The sequence below is a fragment of the Hypomesus transpacificus genome, chromosome 7, assembly GCF_021917145.1.
Source record: "Hypomesus transpacificus isolate Combined female chromosome 7, fHypTra1, whole genome shotgun sequence".
Lineage (NCBI taxonomy): Eukaryota > Metazoa > Chordata > Actinopteri > Osmeriformes > Osmeridae > Hypomesus > Hypomesus transpacificus.
In genome coordinates this window covers 9,573,275-9,591,488 of record NC_061066.1, presented here as the reverse complement: position 1 = coordinate 9,591,488, position 18,214 = coordinate 9,573,275, and the positions used below count along the sequence as shown (strand labels likewise).

General features: G+C 46.8%; 4 protein-coding genes across 6 annotated transcripts; 1 reads left to right on the top strand and 3 right to left on the bottom strand.

The window, feature by feature from the left end:
- The first annotated feature begins 304 nt into the window (after positions 1 to 304).
- On the top strand, positions 305 to 5,160 carry znf367 (zinc finger protein 367). Its single transcript, XM_047022937.1, has 5 exons — positions 305 to 1,093; positions 1,835 to 1,985; positions 2,230 to 2,349; positions 2,789 to 2,927; positions 3,666 to 5,160. The coding sequence occupies exons 1-5, from the start codon at positions 815 to 817 to the stop codon at positions 3,919 to 3,921; spliced, it is 945 nt and encodes a 314-aa protein (XP_046878893.1). The 5' UTR covers positions 305 to 814; the 3' UTR covers positions 3,922 to 5,160.
- Positions 5,161 to 5,250: 90 nt separating this feature from the next.
- Positions 5,251 to 11,096, bottom strand: slc35d2 (solute carrier family 35 member D2). Of its 3 annotated transcripts, XM_047022934.1 has the most exons (12): positions 10,841 to 11,094; positions 10,615 to 10,648; positions 10,423 to 10,509; positions 10,241 to 10,308; positions 9,389 to 9,460; positions 9,124 to 9,192; positions 8,004 to 8,106; positions 7,106 to 7,198; positions 6,937 to 7,004; positions 6,576 to 6,654; positions 6,320 to 6,402; positions 5,251 to 6,181 (listed from the first exon to the last, which is right to left on the bottom strand). In XM_047022934.1, the coding sequence occupies exons 1-12, from the start codon at positions 10,963 to 10,965 to the stop codon at positions 6,049 to 6,051; spliced, it is 1,014 nt and encodes a 337-aa protein (XP_046878890.1). In that variant the 5' UTR covers positions 10,966 to 11,094; the 3' UTR covers positions 5,251 to 6,048. The 3 variants fall into 3 exon arrangements, with proteins under 3 accessions (XP_046878890.1, XP_046878892.1, XP_046878891.1); XM_047022936.1 differs by lacking the exon at positions 6,320 to 6,402 and having other exon boundaries at positions 5,251 to 6,279; positions 10,841 to 11,096; XM_047022935.1 differs by lacking the exon at positions 9,124 to 9,192.
- Positions 11,097 to 12,035: 939 nt separating this feature from the next.
- Positions 12,036 to 14,370, bottom strand: ccl27a (chemokine (C-C motif) ligand 27a). The gene is made up of 3 exons (XM_047022871.1): positions 14,243 to 14,370; positions 13,388 to 13,502; positions 12,036 to 12,621 (listed from the first exon to the last, which is right to left on the bottom strand). Exons 1-3 carry the CDS (start codon positions 14,301 to 14,303, stop codon positions 12,513 to 12,515), a joined length of 285 nt encoding a protein of 94 aa, XP_046878827.1. The 5' UTR covers positions 14,304 to 14,370; the 3' UTR covers positions 12,036 to 12,512.
- A 381-nt stretch (positions 14,371 to 14,751) lies between these two features.
- On the bottom strand, positions 14,752 to 17,928 carry LOC124469460 (arginine vasopressin). The gene is made up of 3 exons (XM_047022775.1): positions 16,536 to 17,928; positions 15,690 to 15,894; positions 14,752 to 15,361 (listed from the first exon to the last, which is right to left on the bottom strand). The coding sequence occupies exons 1-3, from the start codon at positions 16,662 to 16,664 to the stop codon at positions 15,216 to 15,218; spliced, it is 480 nt and encodes a 159-aa protein (XP_046878731.1). The 5' UTR covers positions 16,665 to 17,928; the 3' UTR covers positions 14,752 to 15,215.
- Positions 17,929 to 18,214: the final 286 nt, after the last annotated feature.

Genomic DNA, 18,214 nt, shown 5'->3' with positions numbered 1-18,214 from the left:
CGTTTCCATTGGACAGATACATTACGTAACTTTGGCGCCTTTGAGTCATTCCTTCCCTTTAAATTGAACATAAAACGTAACAACGTAAACATAAAGCTTTTGCGCGCGCGGGAGTCTGTCGCCCCGTATTATGTCCAATCCGCGCGTACTTTACAATTGTGCCGCATCCGCCCTTTCGTTTCATTGGTCGAATCCAGGTACAGTCACGCTCTAGACTGGTGCCCAACGTTGCTATTTGTCAATCTTGGTTGTCAATCCAGAAGAGCGCGCTGCGGAGTTTCAAACCTCATTGGATAAAATGTCCTAACCCAAGTATGTTCAGAGCCTGAACATTGGTTACTGTGGTTACCCCGTTTGGGGCTTTCCTGTCCTTTGGATCATATTATAGGTCATTTCCCACCCATGTGGTAAGCGCGTTTAATATCCTCTCAACTGATTTGTTAAATAAACCGCCCAGGCGCGCTTTGCAACGCGGGAAAGACTTTGAGAAAGCGCACACTAGGAAAGCTGCACTGTCAGAAAGAACGGCGCCCACCAGGCTGTAACGACAGAACGAATGTAGTCCAACGTTCTACTGTCTTTTAGGAATTGTAGCGCAGTTTTTTATCAAGTTAGAAATGAATATTTTTACTCCAGATTGAATTGGACTCATTTACGGAACTATTTCCGTTCGCTGGATTTGTAAGACTTTTTTCGATTCTCGAAAACGGTTGACTAGAAGACATGACTGCTTGTATGGCATGTGATTAACAGTAAGGGTGATCTTTGGCTCTTTCGGATTTTAAAGCTTCTCAGAGCTATTTGAAATTCAACGATGGCTGAGAACAAGCAACCGCAGGTTATTTTTTGCAACGATTCTCCTAAAAGAGTTTTGGTGTCTGTCATTAAAACCACTCCGATGAAACCGAGAAAGAGCGAGTCGCTAATTCCGACCAGCCCCGGGTTCAGTGACTTCATGGTGTACCCGTGGAAGTGGGGAGAGAATGCACACAACGTGACCCTCAGCCCCGGATCCGTGAACGGGGCAGACTCACCGACTGGAACCAACACCGCGAGCGAGGCTGAACTGGCGGCTTTGCCGGATGCCTTGAAGGTGGGTTCGTGTAGTTGTGACTGCGGGGAATAATATTATAAGCAACGAGAAGGGCAGCTGCCAGACTGTTAGTTGTGCATGACTCACTTGTGTCCGCGGTAGTTCCTTTTGGTAGCATAGAAGGGATTTTTGTCACTGTAACCACGTTAAACATCACTGCTACACGATGATGCAACTGGAGGCAACACATCTGCCTATTCTGCCCCAAAAAGTGTAACCTAGTATTACGATAGGAGACGTCAAGAATTTGAATGAAATGTTTACGCACGCATCCAAAAGTGCTTCATGAAAACGCCCGCGCTTATGGGTGTGACGTGATGGTTTTTAAACCCCAACTACTTCCTACTGTAGCAGCTGCTCCTTAGTCGCGCGCCAAAAATCCAACCGGATGTGCATAAAATGAATGAATGTATTCGTGAAGGTGACCTGCTTTTAACCGAAACCGCGAGAAGTTCAATGAAGCACGTGGTCTAGTCCATGTTAAGAAATTATTGATAAGTTTGCATGTAACAGTAATACATCATAACATGTGCAGGTCCCCCTAAATTTAACCTCAAATTGCTGCAATGGCAACATCGTTTTGCTTTTAAATACTGTGGCTCATAAATGCTCATATTATAAGATATGATTAAAGTATGGATCTGAAGCAAAGTTCCATGATACCTGTGTGTGACCTGTGCGTTTCCTGTTTGTGACCTGTGTATTTCCTGTTTGTGACCTGTGTGTTTCCTGTGTGAGCAGGACGGGAGCCGGCGAGGGCGCCCGCGGGCTGAGACGGTCAGGGAGCTCATCAACGAGGGAGAGACGTCGTCCAGCCGCATCCGCTGCAACATCTGTCACCGAGTGTTCCCCAGGGAGAAGAGTTTACAGGCCCACAAGAGAACTCACACAGGTGGGGGAGAGAGGAACATCAGGACCAGCTGGAATAGGGTTTCCAGTGTGTTAGAGTGTTTCCAGTGTGTTAGTGTTTCCAGTGTGTTAGTGTTTCCAGTGTGTTAGTGTTTCCAGTGTGTTAGAGTGTTTCCAGTGTGTTAGAGTGTTTCCAGTGTGTTAGAGTGTTTCCAGTGTGTTAGTGTTTCCAGTGTGTTAGTGTTTCCAGTGTGTTCCAGTGTTGACAGTGTGTTGTGTTTGAGCAGGAGAGAGGCCCTACTTGTGTGACTACCCAGAGTGTGGGAAGGCCTTCGTCCAGAGCGGCCAGCTGAAGACCCACCAGAGGCTGCACACGGGAGAGAAGCCCTTCATCTGCTCCGAGAAGGGTGAGCACACACAACCACAATACACACACAACCAGAAAAAACACACACCCACAATACACACAAGCAGTATACGTCTGGTTCCCGGGAGAAACTGACAGCTGCTCCTCTCTGACCCTGTCCTCTCTAACCCTGTCCTCCCTGACCCTGTCCTCTCTGACCCTGTCCTCCCTGACCCTGTCCTCTCTGACCCTGTCCTCTCTGACCCTGTCCTCTCTGACCCTGTCCTCCCTGACCCTGTCCTCTCTGACCCTGTCCTCTCTAACCCTGTCCTCCCTGACCCTGTCCTCTCTGACCCTGTCCTCTCTGACCCTGTCCTCTCTGACCCTGTCCTCCCTGACCCTGTCCTCCCTGACCCTGTCCTCTCTGACCCTGTCCTCTCTGACCCTGTCCTCTCTGACCCTGTCCTCTCTGACCCTGTCCTCTCTAACCCTGTCCTCAGGCTGCGGAAGCCGCTTCACCCACGCCAACCGCCACTGTCCCAAGCACCCGTACTCCCGGCTGCGCAGACAGGAGCCCAGCGACGGCACCGGCAGGGCTCCAGCCGCTGACAACAAGGCTGTGGCCGAATGGCTGGCTAGGTGAGGGAGGGGGACCGGTGTGTGTGGAGGTGACTGCTGTGTGTGGGTGAGCGGTGTGTGTGGAGGTGACTGCTGTGTTTATCTGGAGGTGACTCTAGTGTTTATCTGGGGGTGACTCTAGTGTTTATCTGGGGATGAGTCTAGTGTTTATCTGGGGGTGACTCTGGTGTGTGTCTGGGGGTGACTCTAGTGTTTATCTGGGGGTGACTCTAGTGTTTATCTGGGGGTGACTCTAGTGTGTCTGGGGGTGACTAGTGTTTATCTGGGGGTGACTAGTGTTTATCTGGGGGTGACTCTAGTGTTTATCTGGGGGTGACTCTAGTGTTTATCTGGAGGTGACTCTAGTGTTTATCTGGGGGTGACTCTAGTGTTTATCTGGGGATGAGTCTAGTGTTTATCTGGGGGTGACTCTGGTGTGTGTCTGGGGGTGACTCTAGTGTTTATCTGGGGGTGACTCTAGTGTTTATCTGGGGGTGACTCTAGTGTGTCTGGGGGTGACTAGTGTTTATCTGGGGGTGACTAGTGTTTATCTGGGGGTGACTCTAGTGTTTATCTGGGGGTGACTCTAGTGTTTATCTGGGGGTGACTCTAGTGTGACTGGGGATGACTAGTGTTTATCTGGGGGTGACTAGTGTTTATCTGGGGGTGACTCTAGTGTTTATCTGGGGGTGACTCTAGTGTGTGTCTGGGGGTGACTCTAGTGTTTATCTGGAGGTGACTCTAGTGTTTATGATGCAGGTACTGGCAGACGAGAGAGCAGCGCACCCCTGCCCCAGCCAGGGGGAAACCCCAGAGCGCGGGCAGCGTGGAGGACCAGGAGCAGAAGGACCCCCTGGACTTCCTGCAGTCTGACGAGGAGAACGGCGAGGAGGAGCCAGCGGAGGACGAGAAGACCAGTGGGGGCGGGGCCGCAAGGCGCCGTCTCCAAGAGCAACGGGAGCGTCTCCATGGCGCCCTGGCGCTCATTGAGCTGGCCAACAATCTGTCTCCTTAAAGCCCCGCCCACTTCCTGGTCAAGAGACCCCCTCCCCGAACCCTCCCCCCTTTGCCCCAGTGCATGCTGGGCGTTCTTAGATGCAAGTCTAGCGAGCGACTTGGCCCAGCTGTCCTGAGCAGGAACACCCTACAGCACCTTACTCACCTCCACAGTTCTCCTTACTAGGATGTTAGGATATGAAGAATGTCTTTTCTCACACCTGCCTTTTGAAGACAGCAAATGAGGATCATTTAAAAAAGAAAGAAAATTCGGTTCAGTTTTGTTTGCACTTTGTTTGGTGAGCGAGTGATCTTCCTTGCTTTTGTGTGTGAGGGTGTGTGTTTTTATGATGGATGTATATATGGAGCTCAGAGAGACAGGGTCGACCCAGGGCACAATGGGGCGTATCTCCATAGTGTGGTTGAGCGTATCTCCATAGTGTGACATGACGTCCTCGATTGTGCTTCCTTTGCTCCATGTGCTTTGGGTTTGCAAACCAAGAATCACATCTGGTCACAATGACGCGACTTCAGGCCCTGGTCTGTCTGAGAAGGAGTCTAGGAAGGAGAGGAAACCAGCGAGGGTGTACTTGGTGCACAATTGAGATGCAGCTGCTGTCACAGTGAGAAGAGGTTGTCATTGCAAGCCTAATCTGAAATACCCTTTCACCCTAACCTGAGATCACAGAGCACTCAGCTCCACCCACACCAACACCCAGACCAGTAGCTGTATAGTAATAGGTTGCCATCTCTTATATTAAAAGACTGCAGCCAGACTGCGATATCGCCCGTGACCTCCAGGGGGATCACAGAAAGGGCGTTTCTCAGAAGCGTTTTGATTACGATATTTATTGCATCATGTTTGTTCTATTTGATACTGTTTTCATGAGGTATTTCAACATTTTAGGGTCTGATTCACATTTGTCTGGTTTGGTGTGACCATCTTATCTAACCTTCCTCAGTGTTAAACAACAAAACCAGTTTAACTCGTCATTAATTGCAGTTCCATTGTTTGACAAAGATAATCACAGGAACTAGAAGCTCATTAGTTCCTGCGTGGGACAAAGTTAGATTCTTGAGACATTTTATCCACCATTTCAGTTGAAATCATTGTCCCATTACTTTTGCCTCTGTGGGTTAAGCTTGCAATGGAACAGAAATGTCTGACTTGGATAGAAAAATGGCGCTTGTTTCTGCTGAAAGTAAGCTTTTTCCTTTCCTTTTGTATTTTTTGAAACACTACATATTTTAACATTGTTCGTAAGCATTTATATTAACTGGCCTATTGTAATTTGGAGGTTTCGTTGGGTTTTGGAAAAAAAAACTTTGTACATCATGAATCTGTATATTGAATTGGCTAAAATCTTTAGTTATCCACACTTCAGTGACCATTGTGCGAAACTGGGAGAAAATTAAATTGTTGATCATCGCAAAAACCAAATATTAGTTATATAGGGTTATAATATTTTTATTATTACCCTAGAATTTTATATTATTGTATTTCTAACCCTTTGTTTATTGTTAAATAAATATCTTTGGCCAATAATATATACCATGATGTATTAGACTAGGCTTCACATAATCTGAGTGCTGGAATTAATATTTCTAGATACTTGCCCTCGCCCTGTATAGAGTCAGATGTGTGCTTGGCATCGATAAGGAAAGTTCTTGCTTGCTCTGTAGAAGTAACATACACATATTCAGTTAAAATCCACAACTGTTGGTACTTACTGGTCTTCAATAAAAAACATTTATCAAGACCCTAAGAGCGTTTTTCTCTCTTTTTAATGGTTTTTCATTCTTTTTGTCTGTTAAGTTCAATAATGTGAACAAAAATAACAAAATACAGTGCTATTTCAGACTACCTGGCAAACTCAAAACCATCCTTATGCACAACCCCCTCCCAGGACATGAACAGTCAGAGGAACAAACAGTTTTGATAAATGTTCAGAGGGAATCATCGCTAAGAAACAACTAAAACATCCCACAGTCACCCCAATATGGAGCAAAGTCATAAATATATGTGTGAAGCACTAATCAATTCACAGTATGTGAGGGACAACCAATCAAAGCACAGGATCGGGTGAGATAACCAATCGTGTGTTTTGTCGATATTTAGGTATCAGGTATTTCTGGCCTTTCTAGATCATCTGATAGGCAGACGGTCTGTAGAAGGTTGTGTGACGAGGACGTTGATTGGCTGAAGTTGGTTGGTGGCGGCGCGGTGGCTGCTGGGAGGGTGAAAGGTCAGGTAGGCGTAGACCAGCCCACCAGACATGCTGAGAACACAGGAAACAGCTGCTCAGGTAACCAAATACAAACCACATCTAAAGTGTGGGCGGACAGTTTCACTCTAAACAGGCGGCTCCAGAGTTCCCTAAAGCAGAAGATAAGCGCTGACTTAGTTTAGTTCTCACCAGATGTTCAGACCCAGGAAGTTAGTCCAGGAGAACAGGTAGTCTCCGCCTACGAACATGCCGATGTAGGCCACAGCTATGTTCTAGGGAGACACACCTGAACATGAGTCCTGTGTTTGTGTGAATTTGCTCGTGCATATGCTCACACACTCCAGCACTCACTCGGTCACACACACACACACCCACCCGCTCACACACACACTCACACACACGTACACTCACACACACTCACACTCACACACACTCACACACTTACTTTGATTGCTCCCACTACTGTGGTGGTCAGTGCTGAGTTGTAGTGGCTGCAGAGCACAATAGAGTACATCAGCACAAACCTGCAACAGAGACAACCATGAACCACTCATGAACCATGAACCACTCATGAACCATGAACCACTCATGAACCATGAACCACTCATGAACCATGAACCACTCATGAACCATGAACCACTCATGAACCATGAACCACTCATGAACCATGAACCACTCATGAACCATGAACCACTCATGAACCATGAACCACTCATGAACCATGAACCACTCATGAACCATGAACCACTCATGAACCATGAACCACTCATGAACCACACAAAGGAAGGAAGCAGACAGGTCCTTACCCCATAAAACAAGACAACAAGAAGCAGGAGACAAATGAAGCTCTCAGCCAGTCGTCAAATGATATGGCCTGGTCAACACAAAGACAATCATGCTGTCACAGCTACACACACACAGAGCTAACGGCCAGTCAAGCAGACAGCTGAACGCACTGTCTGTGTGATTGTTTACCTTCTCAAGGTCCCCTGTAAAGGCGCTAACCAAAAGAGTGGGGATGACGATGAGGACCGCGTTGTAAAACAGGACGCCATATTTCCCAAGACCCTTCACAGAAAACACACCATCATGTTGCCTTGCAAGCTAGACAGAATCTGTAAACCACATGATGCTATAGTACATTGTAACTTGAACATGGAACCTTTTGACCTGCAGTCAAATGTTCTACCACTGAGCTACACCCTCCCTACCCCTGACCCCTGCTCTAACCCCTGCTCTGACCCCTGACTCTGACCCCTGCTCTAACCCCTGCTCTGACCCCTGACTCTGACCCCTGCTCTAACCCCTGCTCTGACCCCTGACTCTGACCCCTGCTCTAACCCCTGCTCTGACCCCTGACTCTGACCCCTGACTCTGACCCCTGCTCTAAGCCCTGCTCTGACCCCTGACTCTGACCCCTGCTCTAACCCCTGCTCTGACCCCTGACTCTGACCCCTGCTCTAAGCCCTGCTCTGACCCCTGACTCTGACCCCTGACTCTGACACCTGCTCTAACCCCTGACTCTGACCCCTGCTCTAACCCCTGCTCTGACCCCTGACTCTGACCCCTGACTCTGACCCCTGCTCTAACCCCTGCTCTGACCCCTGCTCTAACCCCTGCTCTAACCCCTGCTCTGACCCCTGCTCTGACCCCTGACTCTGACCCCTGACTCTGACCCCTGCTCTAACCCCTGCTCTGACCCCTGCTCTAACCCCTGCTCTGACCCCTGCTCTAACCCCTGCTCTGACCCCTGACTCTGACCCCTGCTCTAACCCCTGCTCTGACCCCTGACTCTGACCCCTGACTCTGACCCCTGACTCTGACCCCTGACTCTGACCCCTGACTCTGATTCCTTGCTGGGGGAGAAGGGTACCTCGGTGCCCAGCTTCTTCTTGGTGTACACGCCGCTGGCAGCCGTGAAGGCATCGTTCAGGAGGATGAAGGTGTAGGCTTCCACATCAAATGCCAGGTCAGAGCTACAGAAGAGAGGTCAAGGGTCAGAGGTCAGGACAGGGTCTTATAGAAGTTACTGTACTGCCCATGGGTTAGGGGTCACACATCCTCAGACCACCTACAGACGTCCTCTCTAACCCTGTCCTCTCTGACCCTGTCCTCTCTAACCCTGTCCTCTCTGACCCTGTCCTCTCTGACCTTGTCCTCTCTAACCCTGTCCTCTCTGACCCTGTCCTCTCTGACCCTGTCCTCTCTAACCCTGTCCTCTCTAACCCTGTCCTCTCTGACCCTGTCCTCTCTAACCCTGTCCTCTCTGACCCTGTCCTCTCTAACCCTGTCCTCTCTAACCCTGTCCTCTCTGACCCTGTCCTCTCTGACCCTGTCCTCTCTAACCCTGTCCTCTCTGACCCTGTCCTCTCTGACCCTGTCCTCTCTGACCCTGTCCTCTCTAACCCTGTCCTCTCTGACCCTGTCCTCTCTGACCCTGTCCTCTCTGACCCTGTCCTCTCTAACCCTGTCCTCTCTGACCCTGTCCTCTCTAACCCTGTCCTCTCTGACCCTGTCCTCTCTGACCCTGTCCTCTCTGACCCTGTCCTCTCTAACCCTGTCCTCTCTGACCCTGTCCTCTCTGACCCTGTCCTCTCTGACCCTGTCCTCTCTAACCCTGTCCTCTCTAACCCTGTCCTCTCTGACCCTGTCCTCTCTAACCCTGTCCTCTCTGACCCTGTCCTCTTTAACCCTGTCCTCTCTAACCCTGTCCTCTCTGACCCTGTCCTCTCTGACCCTGTCCTCTCTAACCCTGTCCTCTCTGACCCTGTCCTCTCTAACCCTGTCCTCTCTGACCCTGTCCTCTCTGACCCTGTCCTCTCTGACCCTGTCCTCTCTAACCCTGTCCTCTCTGACCCTGTCCTCTCTAACCCTGTCCTCTCTGACCCTGTCCTCTCTGACCCTGTCCTCTCTGACCCTGTCCTCTCTAACCCTGTCCTCTCTAACCCTGTCCTCTCTGACCCTGTCCTCTCTGACCCTGGGTGTGTGTCTACCTGGCTGCCACCAGCGCTCCAAGCACGATGGTCACCACGCTGAGAACGAGGCTTCTAGGAAAGCTTTTCCTGAGGAGGAAAAACACATTCAGAATACACACACAGTCTACACAGCCTGGCCGCCCTGAACCCCTACATCAGAACCCCTACATCAGAACCCCTACATCAGAACCCCTACATCAGAACCCCTACATCAGAACCCCTACATCAGAACCCCTACATCAGAACCCCTACATCAGAACCCCAGAACCAGAGAACCACCAACCTCAGCACACTCGCCTCCATGACCATCGTCATCAATATGGTGAATTTCCTGAGCACGGTGAACATGGGTAAACTGCAGGAGATTGAAGTGAGTCAGCTTAATAATAATAACAACCAATTAGAATCCGGTTCATCTAAAGTGATGTAAGAAGATCTGCAGTAATATGCTCTCCCCTTGAGTTGTAACAATTCCCATTATAAGCATTTTACCACATCAGAGTGCAGTGTTGGGGTAGTTAAAAAAAGTAATACATTACACATTACTAGTTATTTTTTAAAAGTAATGCTTTACTTTACAAGATTACTCACTGCTGAAAGTAACTAGTTACACTCAGGGGCCGCGTTTGTGCAATGGGCAGGAGGGACTGCTGCCCCGGGCCCCGGCCACTAGGGGGCCCCGGCACGGGCGATATATTTTGTTTAATGCATTTACCCACCCATAGTGAAGTCCACGTTCTCTTAACGTCATGTGTCGTTGCCGGTAATCAAAGCATGCAAGACAACAATAGGTGCGTTCGACATGACCCGATGATGCTTGGCCAGACTCACACATGACAACTTTGACGCGTGTTTTGTAATATTCGGACACCTTCAGTTTCGCCAACGTTCAAAAAAGTTTAATTGAACTCGTGTCGTGGCTGCTTGGCTGGTGTCGACAACAATGGCAACGGCAACCTTTTATCGGCGTCAGTGTCACTCAGGGTACTTTGTAACGCGTTACCCCCAACACTGTCAGAGTGTAATATATTTAGATTTGTGTCGGGCAAAGTAGATATATTAAGATTTGTCCTGCAACTCCACAGGATAGGAAACTTGGCAGTAAAAGGATGATGTTGAGTCTAGTGAAAGGTACCTGAGTTTCTTGGTGCTCGCCAGCCCTGTGATGTGATTTCCAACATATAGCAGAGGAAGAGGGAAAATCTGTCAAATAAACATAAATATATTTAGTTTCCATACATGCCTGTCCATAGTTACACCTACTATGCCGTAGCGTGTTGTAATAAGAATATTAGAGTTGAATGAAAAACGACTTACTTTGATGAAAATACTTCTGTCAAAATCTTGTAAATTAACAATGTTGTTCTTTTTGGCAGCATACAGGATGACTATGGTGGTGAGCATCTAGCGAAACGTTGATATTGTTTAATTTCATAATTTTCCTTGTTTTTGATCGATTCGACAGGTGTGATTAGGAACGTAGCTGTTTTACAGAGAACGCAGGCTCACCTGGCCAATCCCCAGGAACAGGTAGGAAGGAAACCTACACACCAGAGTATAGTAAGTTACGGGGGTCAATGTGGGGTAGGTAGGCTACAAAGGATATAGGATATAGGTAGAACGTTCATTCAGCACATTTAACACCTACTTGACCGTTTACCGATCGACTGTATGGTTAATCGCTGATGCCTATGCCTAGAGCGCATGTAATTAGTCAAGGGTTATCATTTCTCACCTGAAATTTGTAAGAATAGTTTTGTTCACAACAGTGATAAGAAACGAACTGCCGGCGTAGAACACTGCAGATACAAACTTCAAAATCCCGGAGTGTTCCGGTTCGAGAGTTGTCTTGAGAGACATGTTGATATAAAGGTTGAGTTAAATAATTGCTTCCTGTTCAGTTTAGCTGTTGTGTATCTTATTCACAAGCCTCCATTGCAGTCTACTATTGGATTGTTTCAAAGAAAAAAAGGGTAGGCGGGTCTGTCCAGCTCCCAAGAGAGACATTGCGTAATTCTGACAGTTAGAGGAAGTTTGTTATTAACCCGAACATGAACACTGTTTGATCAACTATCCCACTTTGTTAGGTCAACATAATGTGCCAAAAACGAACAACGTACATTTAGATTGTAATGTATATCTTGGTGCAGACATCTATGGATTTCACGTTATTTATATAAAGTAGATTTTGTTTTGCGCAGGGAATTTATACTTTATAAATGTATACTCATCAATCAGGATGAACATGAAAACTTAAAACATTCTAAGAAGCTTGCATGCTACTACCTTCTCCACACGGGGGCGCCAGCGGATCCTTTCTGCTAATGGTACTGCTAAAAGCGTCTCTACATGGCCTCAATACTTGATTGGAAAGTGACTCGTATACACTGATAGGCTACTGTAATTTCTTTAATCTGTAAATAGTCTATATAATTATGTCGGAAATCTTTCAAATGTAGCCTATAGTAACGGTCACTTATTTTTTATATTTTCATTTGATCTACATATAATCCAAAATCCGGACTATCGGACCGATTTACACTATCATTCCCTTCCGTCTTTACTTTCTTCTATCTTTCATCCTTCTATTTTGTCTGATGGATGATTGCTTGAACGGTTGGTATTTGTAGTCACAAGTTTGAACCCTTAAGCCTCAAGTAAATCACATATTAATCCTGTTCATCATCATGTCAGGTGGTTTAAAAATGTTTTTTTACATCCATCACAAATTCCCTCAAGAGACAGACATTCCGATCATTTATTCCTAGGTGAACCTTCTTCCTGATAAAGTCATAACGTCTTATCAGTTGCCAGCGCCTGAAGGCAGGTACAGGGTAGGGCAAACGCTGATCCTGCTTGCTGGTAAATCAGAGTTTTCTGAACGGTGTAATTACAGACAGAAACTGAAAATCCAACAACCGGCGCACGAGGACAATAGTGAGATTGTTATTGTAACTTTTTTTGGATAGTGACAGTTAGAGGGAGAAAGGCAGGGAGAAGGAATGACATGCAGTAAATGGCCCTGTCTGGAATCGAACCAGGGCCCCTGCAGTAAGGCCTCGGCCCTCGGCTCCAAAAGCTAGTGAGCCCCTGAACTTGTTATTTTATAATAATTCCTTCAGCCTATTTGATTTGCTGCTGTTACAGAATGACATTAGCAGGACACAACTCTGGTCCTGGACCCCCTTCATTCGTTGTCATTTGTTTTAATCAACTTCAATTTGTTTGATAAGTATCTTTGCATAGTACAGAGTGAACACAATAACAGTTGACTACATTGCATACACGTCCATTTGGAATACCAACATATTATGGTGAAGGACAGTATAAATGACAACACCACAAAGACAGTATAAGTTCAGTATAAAGAAAGTTTAAGTAACAAAGTTCTGAGACCGCTCTCCTCTCTAGTTCCTCCTCTTTTTTTGTTTGCGAGGCTTCCGTTTCTTCCTGACGTCCACCAGCCTCTTCCACACACTCAGCGGAGCGCAGACCTTCTTACCGTCCAGGTACAAGCTGAGGACCACCAAGAACAACACTTGTCACCAGATCACCCAGCTGGCTTCATCCCAACAGATCATTAAAACAGCTGTCCTTCCGGTTCCTAACACAACAGATCCTGTGTTCTACTGCTGTGCTGAGCAAGACAGAGACAGGATCACAGTGACTGCTGTGCTGAGCAGGACAGAGACAGTATCAAAGTGACTGCTGTGCTGAGCATGACAGAGACAGTATCACAGTGACTGCTGTGCTGAGCAGGACAGAGACAGTATCACAGTGACTGCTGTGCTGAGCAGGACAGAGACAGGATCACAGTGACTGCTGTGCTGAGCAGGACAGAGACAGGATCACAGTGACTGCTGTACTGAGCAGGACAGAGACAGTATCACAGTGACTGCTGTGCTGAGCAGGACAGAGAGTATCACAGTGACTGCTGTGCTGAGCAGGACAGAATCACAGTGACTGCTGTGCTGAGCAGGACAGAGAGTATCACAGTGACTGCTGTGCTGAGCAGGACAGAGACAGGATCACAGTGACTGCTGTGCTGAGCAGGACAGAGACAGTATCACAGTGACTGCTGTGCTGAGCAGGACAGAGACAGTATCACAGTGACTGCTGAGCTGAGCAGGACAGAGACAGTATCACAGTGACTGCTGTGCTGAGCAGGACAGACAGTATCACAGTGACTGCTGTGCTGAGCAGGACAGAGACAGTATCACAGTGACTGCTGTGCTGAGCAGGACAGAGACAGTATCACAGTGAAGCATCCAGCAGCACTTACATCAGAGCCTTGATCTGGCAGATTCCATCATCCTGTTGTGCCGTATGCTTCACTCTCTTCAGCATCTTGTTAGAAATGTTCTTGGAGACAGTCACACAACATTTAGGGATGGCAGCTGCAACCAACAAGCAGGTTTGAAGAATTTTGTGTTTTTAATAAATAGACACTTTGTTTAAAGCAAATCAATGTTTTATACCACGAGATGTTTGAGTTTCCCAACTTACAACTTCTCTAAACAAAGCTTGAGACTGACTCACACACCGACTGTAACAGTCAAACATGCTGAGACAGATTTTTTTAATTGAATGTTTGGATGGATGACCAAAGTTATAAATCAACCGGAACAGCCAGTCAGTCACACAGGAATTTCAATGCCCACACACACACACACACACACACACACACACACACACACACACACACACACACACACACACACACACACACACACACACACATTAAAGAAAGCAAGCAATATATCTCAGCCACAAAACTATAGAAAGTCTTAATACACTAGTTGTGTGTTTTAATACACTAGTTGTGTGTACAGAATTTTTGATCTTTCTTTTCTTATAAAAAGGTCTACGTAACTTTAACAACCCACTAACTTGTGAACAAGCAGGTGGTGGCTTGAGCTGTTTCAGCTCTCCCTCTTAGCACACAGTTCTTCAGACATGTTCAGTAACTGATGTTTGAGACTTCAAGACGTTTCACTAAACTTTCTCGCACAACTTGAAACACACACAGTCCCACTCACACACACACTCACAGGTTCTTACCCTGTGTAGGGATGAGCAGAGCACACACACACACACACACACACACACACACACACACACACACACAGGTTCTTACCCTGTGTAGGGATGAGCAGAGCACACAGGCTGAGCCCCAGCAGCACTCTCTTCAGCTCCATGGTGACGACCAGAATGATCCAGCAAGACGCTCTCGCGCTTAAATACCTCCACACACACGTCCCTCCAAGCCCTCAACACAAACACACGTCCCTTCAAGCCCTCAACACACACACACCCTTTCAAGCACTGTCACACACACACCATAATTTGTGTCATGCTCACACACAGCTTTCATATTGTCTCTGCATCAGTGCAAAGGTATTAGGGTAAAGAATAGACTTTATTTTGGTGTGTGACATTGTTGACTCAACCTTTCCTAGCCTAATCCCATGTCATCTATGGAGGAAACAGGTCTGGACAGTTTAAATATGTATGTATGTATGTACATTCATGACACACGACAACAGACAAACACATTTCCTACATCTGTCTCACATACAGACGTTATTAGGCAATTGTAAAACCGTGCACACGAGAATACTGAGAAAAAACGATGAGTCTTGAGTCTGTTTGGCAGTGACGTCTTTTATTATTGTTGAGGCTCACGTTCTCTATGGTACAGCCAAACCACAACCTTACAGAAGCTGTTTTCCAAAGTTTCATTTACTGTTCACAAAGACTGTGCAAACCCAGTCAGTACCTATACTATAGACCTCAGGGATGACATTTTTAACATCAATGTCAATTCCAAGGAGAAAAATCATCATACAACATACATATTGTTTTAGGGATATTTTTATAAATGTGGCAACTGTTCATATAGTCTGGCTTCATATAACCCGTATCCTATACAGAAGAGTAGCCATATTTAAAGGGTTAGGGTACCAATACTTCTGTAACTCTTCATGTCTTATGTGGATCTTTTTTTAAATCTAAATAATACTCCACACTGACAGCAGAAATGAGAGGGTGGCCGGTCTGGGTCGAGGGGCAGGGTTACCAGGGTTTACCAGGGTTTACCAGGAAGCACGTCAGTATGCACTGCCCCCCCTGGTGGTGAGATGCAGTAGGCGCACAAGCAGCTGTCCTGGTGAGGAGGAGGAGGAGGAGGAGGAAGAGGAGGAGGAGGGGGGAAGTTCACTCCCTGGCACGCAGTCTGCATCCACTACACAGCTCTCTGTCAGCACGTAGAGAACACAAGGAAATAAAGAATATAATCACATCCCTGTAGTTATAGAGTATAATCACATCCCTGTAGTTATAGAGTATAATCACATCCCTGTAGTTATAGAGTATAATCACATCCCTGTAGTTATAGAGTATAATCACATCCCTGTAGTTATAGAGTATAATCACATTCACTGAAGATCCACTTTCACACACATGTGCATAACTCATGCTATATGTCACTGTGTTTAAATGCCTGAATTCAGACATTAACCAAGTCACTAAACACACACACACACACACACACACACCCAACCCCCCCGGAGAGTGTTTGGTACCTGAGTTGCAGCAGACTCCCAGGGCAGCACAGCGCCCCTCCCGGGTGCCACAGGGTCTCCCTCCCGGCTGGCAGGGGCTGGGCAGCAGGTCCTCCTCCAGGCACACCTGTGTCTCAGGGGAGCCCAGCCAACAGCCCTGCCCCTCAGCACAGCAGATCCTGGGGCCCAGGCAGCGGCCCTGGGCACCAGGCCCACAGGACAGACACTGCAGGGGACAACATACATGTCACAGAGGACTTCACAGATGCATTCCGAACTGCACTGAAACCAACCTAAACCCTCAAGCAAGACAAGGACCAACTCTTAGGAAAACTCCAAACAGCAAGAAATCTAAGGAGGACGCACAGAAGTTCACCTTCAAATAAGGGAGTGCTTGGCCATGTTCAAAATGTTATTGATTCTGCAGAGTATAGCTGAGATGTTATTATAGATGCAGTGTGCCTAGTTAATAAGATATTATAGATGCAGTGTGGCTAGTTAATAAGATGTTCTTTTCCACCGTGCCTGCAAGCCAAGATGTGCTTCCTTTACTCTGAAATCCTGCTAGACCTCTGCACTTCTGATCCATGATCTATATCTTCCCATATTCACATTTCTGTCAGTTTGGAAAAGTGGCATATTTTATCAGGACATACAAATAAGTACTTATGTTTAAAGACAATGTTTCAAATCTTAACTATATGAGACGAGGTGAAGGTGAATACAATCATATTAATACATTCGGTCAGTTAAAAAATATATTTTTAAATTAATCTATGAACCAATAGCCAAGAACCAAATGAAAACTTAACCATGACCAAAATAAATGAAGTAGGGAGAACGAGAATGTATCCAATAAGCCCCTACCTGTCTGAGGTGCGGGTCTTGGACAGCTCGTTTCCCGCCTCGAGGACAGTTCTGGATGTAGCACGCGGAGGAGAGCGCGAGGAGACCGAGGAGACCGAGGACGCACAGAGGGAGCGCGCAGCGTGGCATGGTGGCAGCAGTGGACAGATGACAGAAGGATCCCAGCTGTTGTCCTCTTGGCTGACACACGAGACTGACAACTGCCTGTGCAGATCCCGTACTTATACTGGGTTTGGTTTATTTGACGTCAGTGTTGTCAATACACAACCTGTGCCCCCACTTCCACACACCCACTGAAGCTTTTTTAAATGTATTTATATCCCGCATTCAGTTTTGCTTTTTCATAATTAATGATAATCAAACAAAGAATGTCAACTAATAGGTTTAGAATCGCTGCCATAGAAATCCACAGACTTCAAAAGATGAAAAATAAGGCAGAAGAGAGAGAGAGAGCGGAGGGAGGTGAGAGGTTGCCCTCGTGTCTGTCCCTGCATCTGATAAACTCATCTAATTGGTCACTGCTACAAAACAGATTACCTGAAAATATGTGGACCTTATTCAAGGCTGCACCACTATAATGTAGTATAATGTTTATGGCTTATTCATGGCTTGCTTCAAGGCAAAGAAACACAATGTCTTCCGAAAAAAAACAAGTGACAATTTGACCTAATGATCACAATCCACATGGGATTAAAATTAAATATCAAATGAATAAATTGCGCATAAATAAAACGACAATTGTAAGATCTCACAAAGGAATATTGTACTGGTGTCAAATTAAGGGAAAATTTTCAATTCTAACTTAAATTGGCATTTCAATTAGCCTACTATGTTCCAAACAATCATCTTGTGAGCTAGGCTACTCTAGTGTTCCAGGAATTAACTATGATTAGTGGTTGATTAACTTGTAGAGAACTAAATTAAGCCGTTTGAAAAAGAACCACGAAATGACATGTGCCACTACCTGACAAAGTGAGGGCTGTTTTTGATTGTTCTCTGAAAGTCATTAGCGACAGATCATCCCTGCAAGTTAACAGCATCCAAATCTAGTGGATGGTTGTGTGTTATAGTGAAGGTCACTCACTAGTACAAGTTAGACCGTGAGTATCACCACACCCTTTTCACCCAGAAGGAGCACTGACGTTCATTTCCATAACCTGCATCTCTACCAGGCGTATATAATAGCTGCTTTTTTGGGCTTCATCAAAGACCAAAACAGGAAATATGCCATTATAGCTGCTCCACCTCACACACGGCAAACTGACAACTACCTTCAATCAACAGTGAATATCTGGAATATAGTAAGCGCTACATAGATGGACAAAGAGAGGAGGAAGAGAGCAGTGAGGGAGGCGGAGGAAGAGAGCAGTGAGGCAGGCGGAGGAGGAGAACAGTGAGGCAGGCGGAGGAAGAGAACACTGAGGCAGGCGGAGGAGGAGAGCAGTGAGGCAGGCGGAGGAAGAGGGCAGTGAGGCAGGCGGAGGAAGAGAGCAGTGAGGCAGGCGGAGGAAGAGGGCAGTGAGGCAGGCGGAGGAAGAGAGCAGTGAGGCAGGCGGAGGAAGAGAGCAGTGAGGCAGGCGGAGGAAGAGAGCAGTGAGGCAGGCGGAGGAGGAGAACAGTGAGGCAGGCAGAGGAAGAGAGCAGTGAGGCAGGCGGAGGAAGAGGGCAGTGAGGCAGGC

What these genes read in the sequence shown, in the direction of transcription:
- slc35d2 (XM_047022934.1), bottom strand. Translation starts at nt 10,965, where the DNA reads ATGTCTCTCAAGACAACTCTCGAACCGGAACACTCCGGGATTTTGAAG. An exon ending in TGTTCCTGGGGATTGGCCAG is followed by an intron (nt 10,510 to 10,614) that starts GTGAGCCTGCGT and finishes ACGTTTCGCTAG; the next exon opens with ATGCTCACCACCATAGTCAT. An exon ending in TTACAGGGGACCTTGAGAAG is followed by an intron (nt 7,005 to 7,105) that starts GTAAACAATCAC and finishes TGTGTTGACCAG; the next exon opens with GCCATATCATTTGACGACTG.
- znf367 (XM_047022937.1), top strand. Translation starts at nt 815, where the DNA reads ATGGCTGAGAACAAGCAACCGCAGGTTATTTTTTGCAACGATTCTCCT. An exon ending in CTTTGCCGGATGCCTTGAAG is followed by an intron (nt 1,094 to 1,834) that starts GTGGGTTCGTGT and finishes CTGTGTGAGCAG; the next exon opens with GACGGGAGCCGGCGAGGGCG. An exon ending in GTGGCCGAATGGCTGGCTAG is followed by an intron (nt 2,928 to 3,665) that starts GTGAGGGAGGGG and finishes TTTATGATGCAG; the next exon opens with GTACTGGCAGACGAGAGAGC.
- LOC124469460 (XM_047022775.1), bottom strand. Translation starts at nt 16,664, where the DNA reads ATGCCACGCTGCGCGCTCCCTCTGTGCGTCCTCGGTCTCCTCGGTCTC. An exon ending in AAGACCCGCACCTCAGACAG is followed by an intron (nt 15,895 to 16,535) that starts GTAGGGGCTTAT and finishes TGTCCCCTGCAG; the next exon opens with TGTCTGTCCTGTGGGCCTGG. An exon ending in GGGAGTCTGCTGCAACTCAG is followed by an intron (nt 15,362 to 15,689) that starts GTACCAAACACT and finishes ACGTGCTGACAG; the next exon opens with AGAGCTGTGTAGTGGATGCA.
- ccl27a (XM_047022871.1), bottom strand. Translation starts at nt 14,303, where the DNA reads ATGGAGCTGAAGAGAGTGCTGCTGGGGCTCAGCCTGTGTGCTCTGCTC. An exon ending in TCTGCTCATCCCTACACAGG is followed by an intron (nt 13,503 to 14,242) that starts GTAAGAACCTGT and finishes TGTTGGTTGCAG; the next exon opens with CTGCCATCCCTAAATGTTGT. An exon ending in TGCCAGATCAAGGCTCTGAT is followed by an intron (nt 12,622 to 13,387) that starts GTAAGTGCTGCT and finishes GGTGGTCCTCAG; the next exon opens with CTTGTACCTGGACGGTAAGA.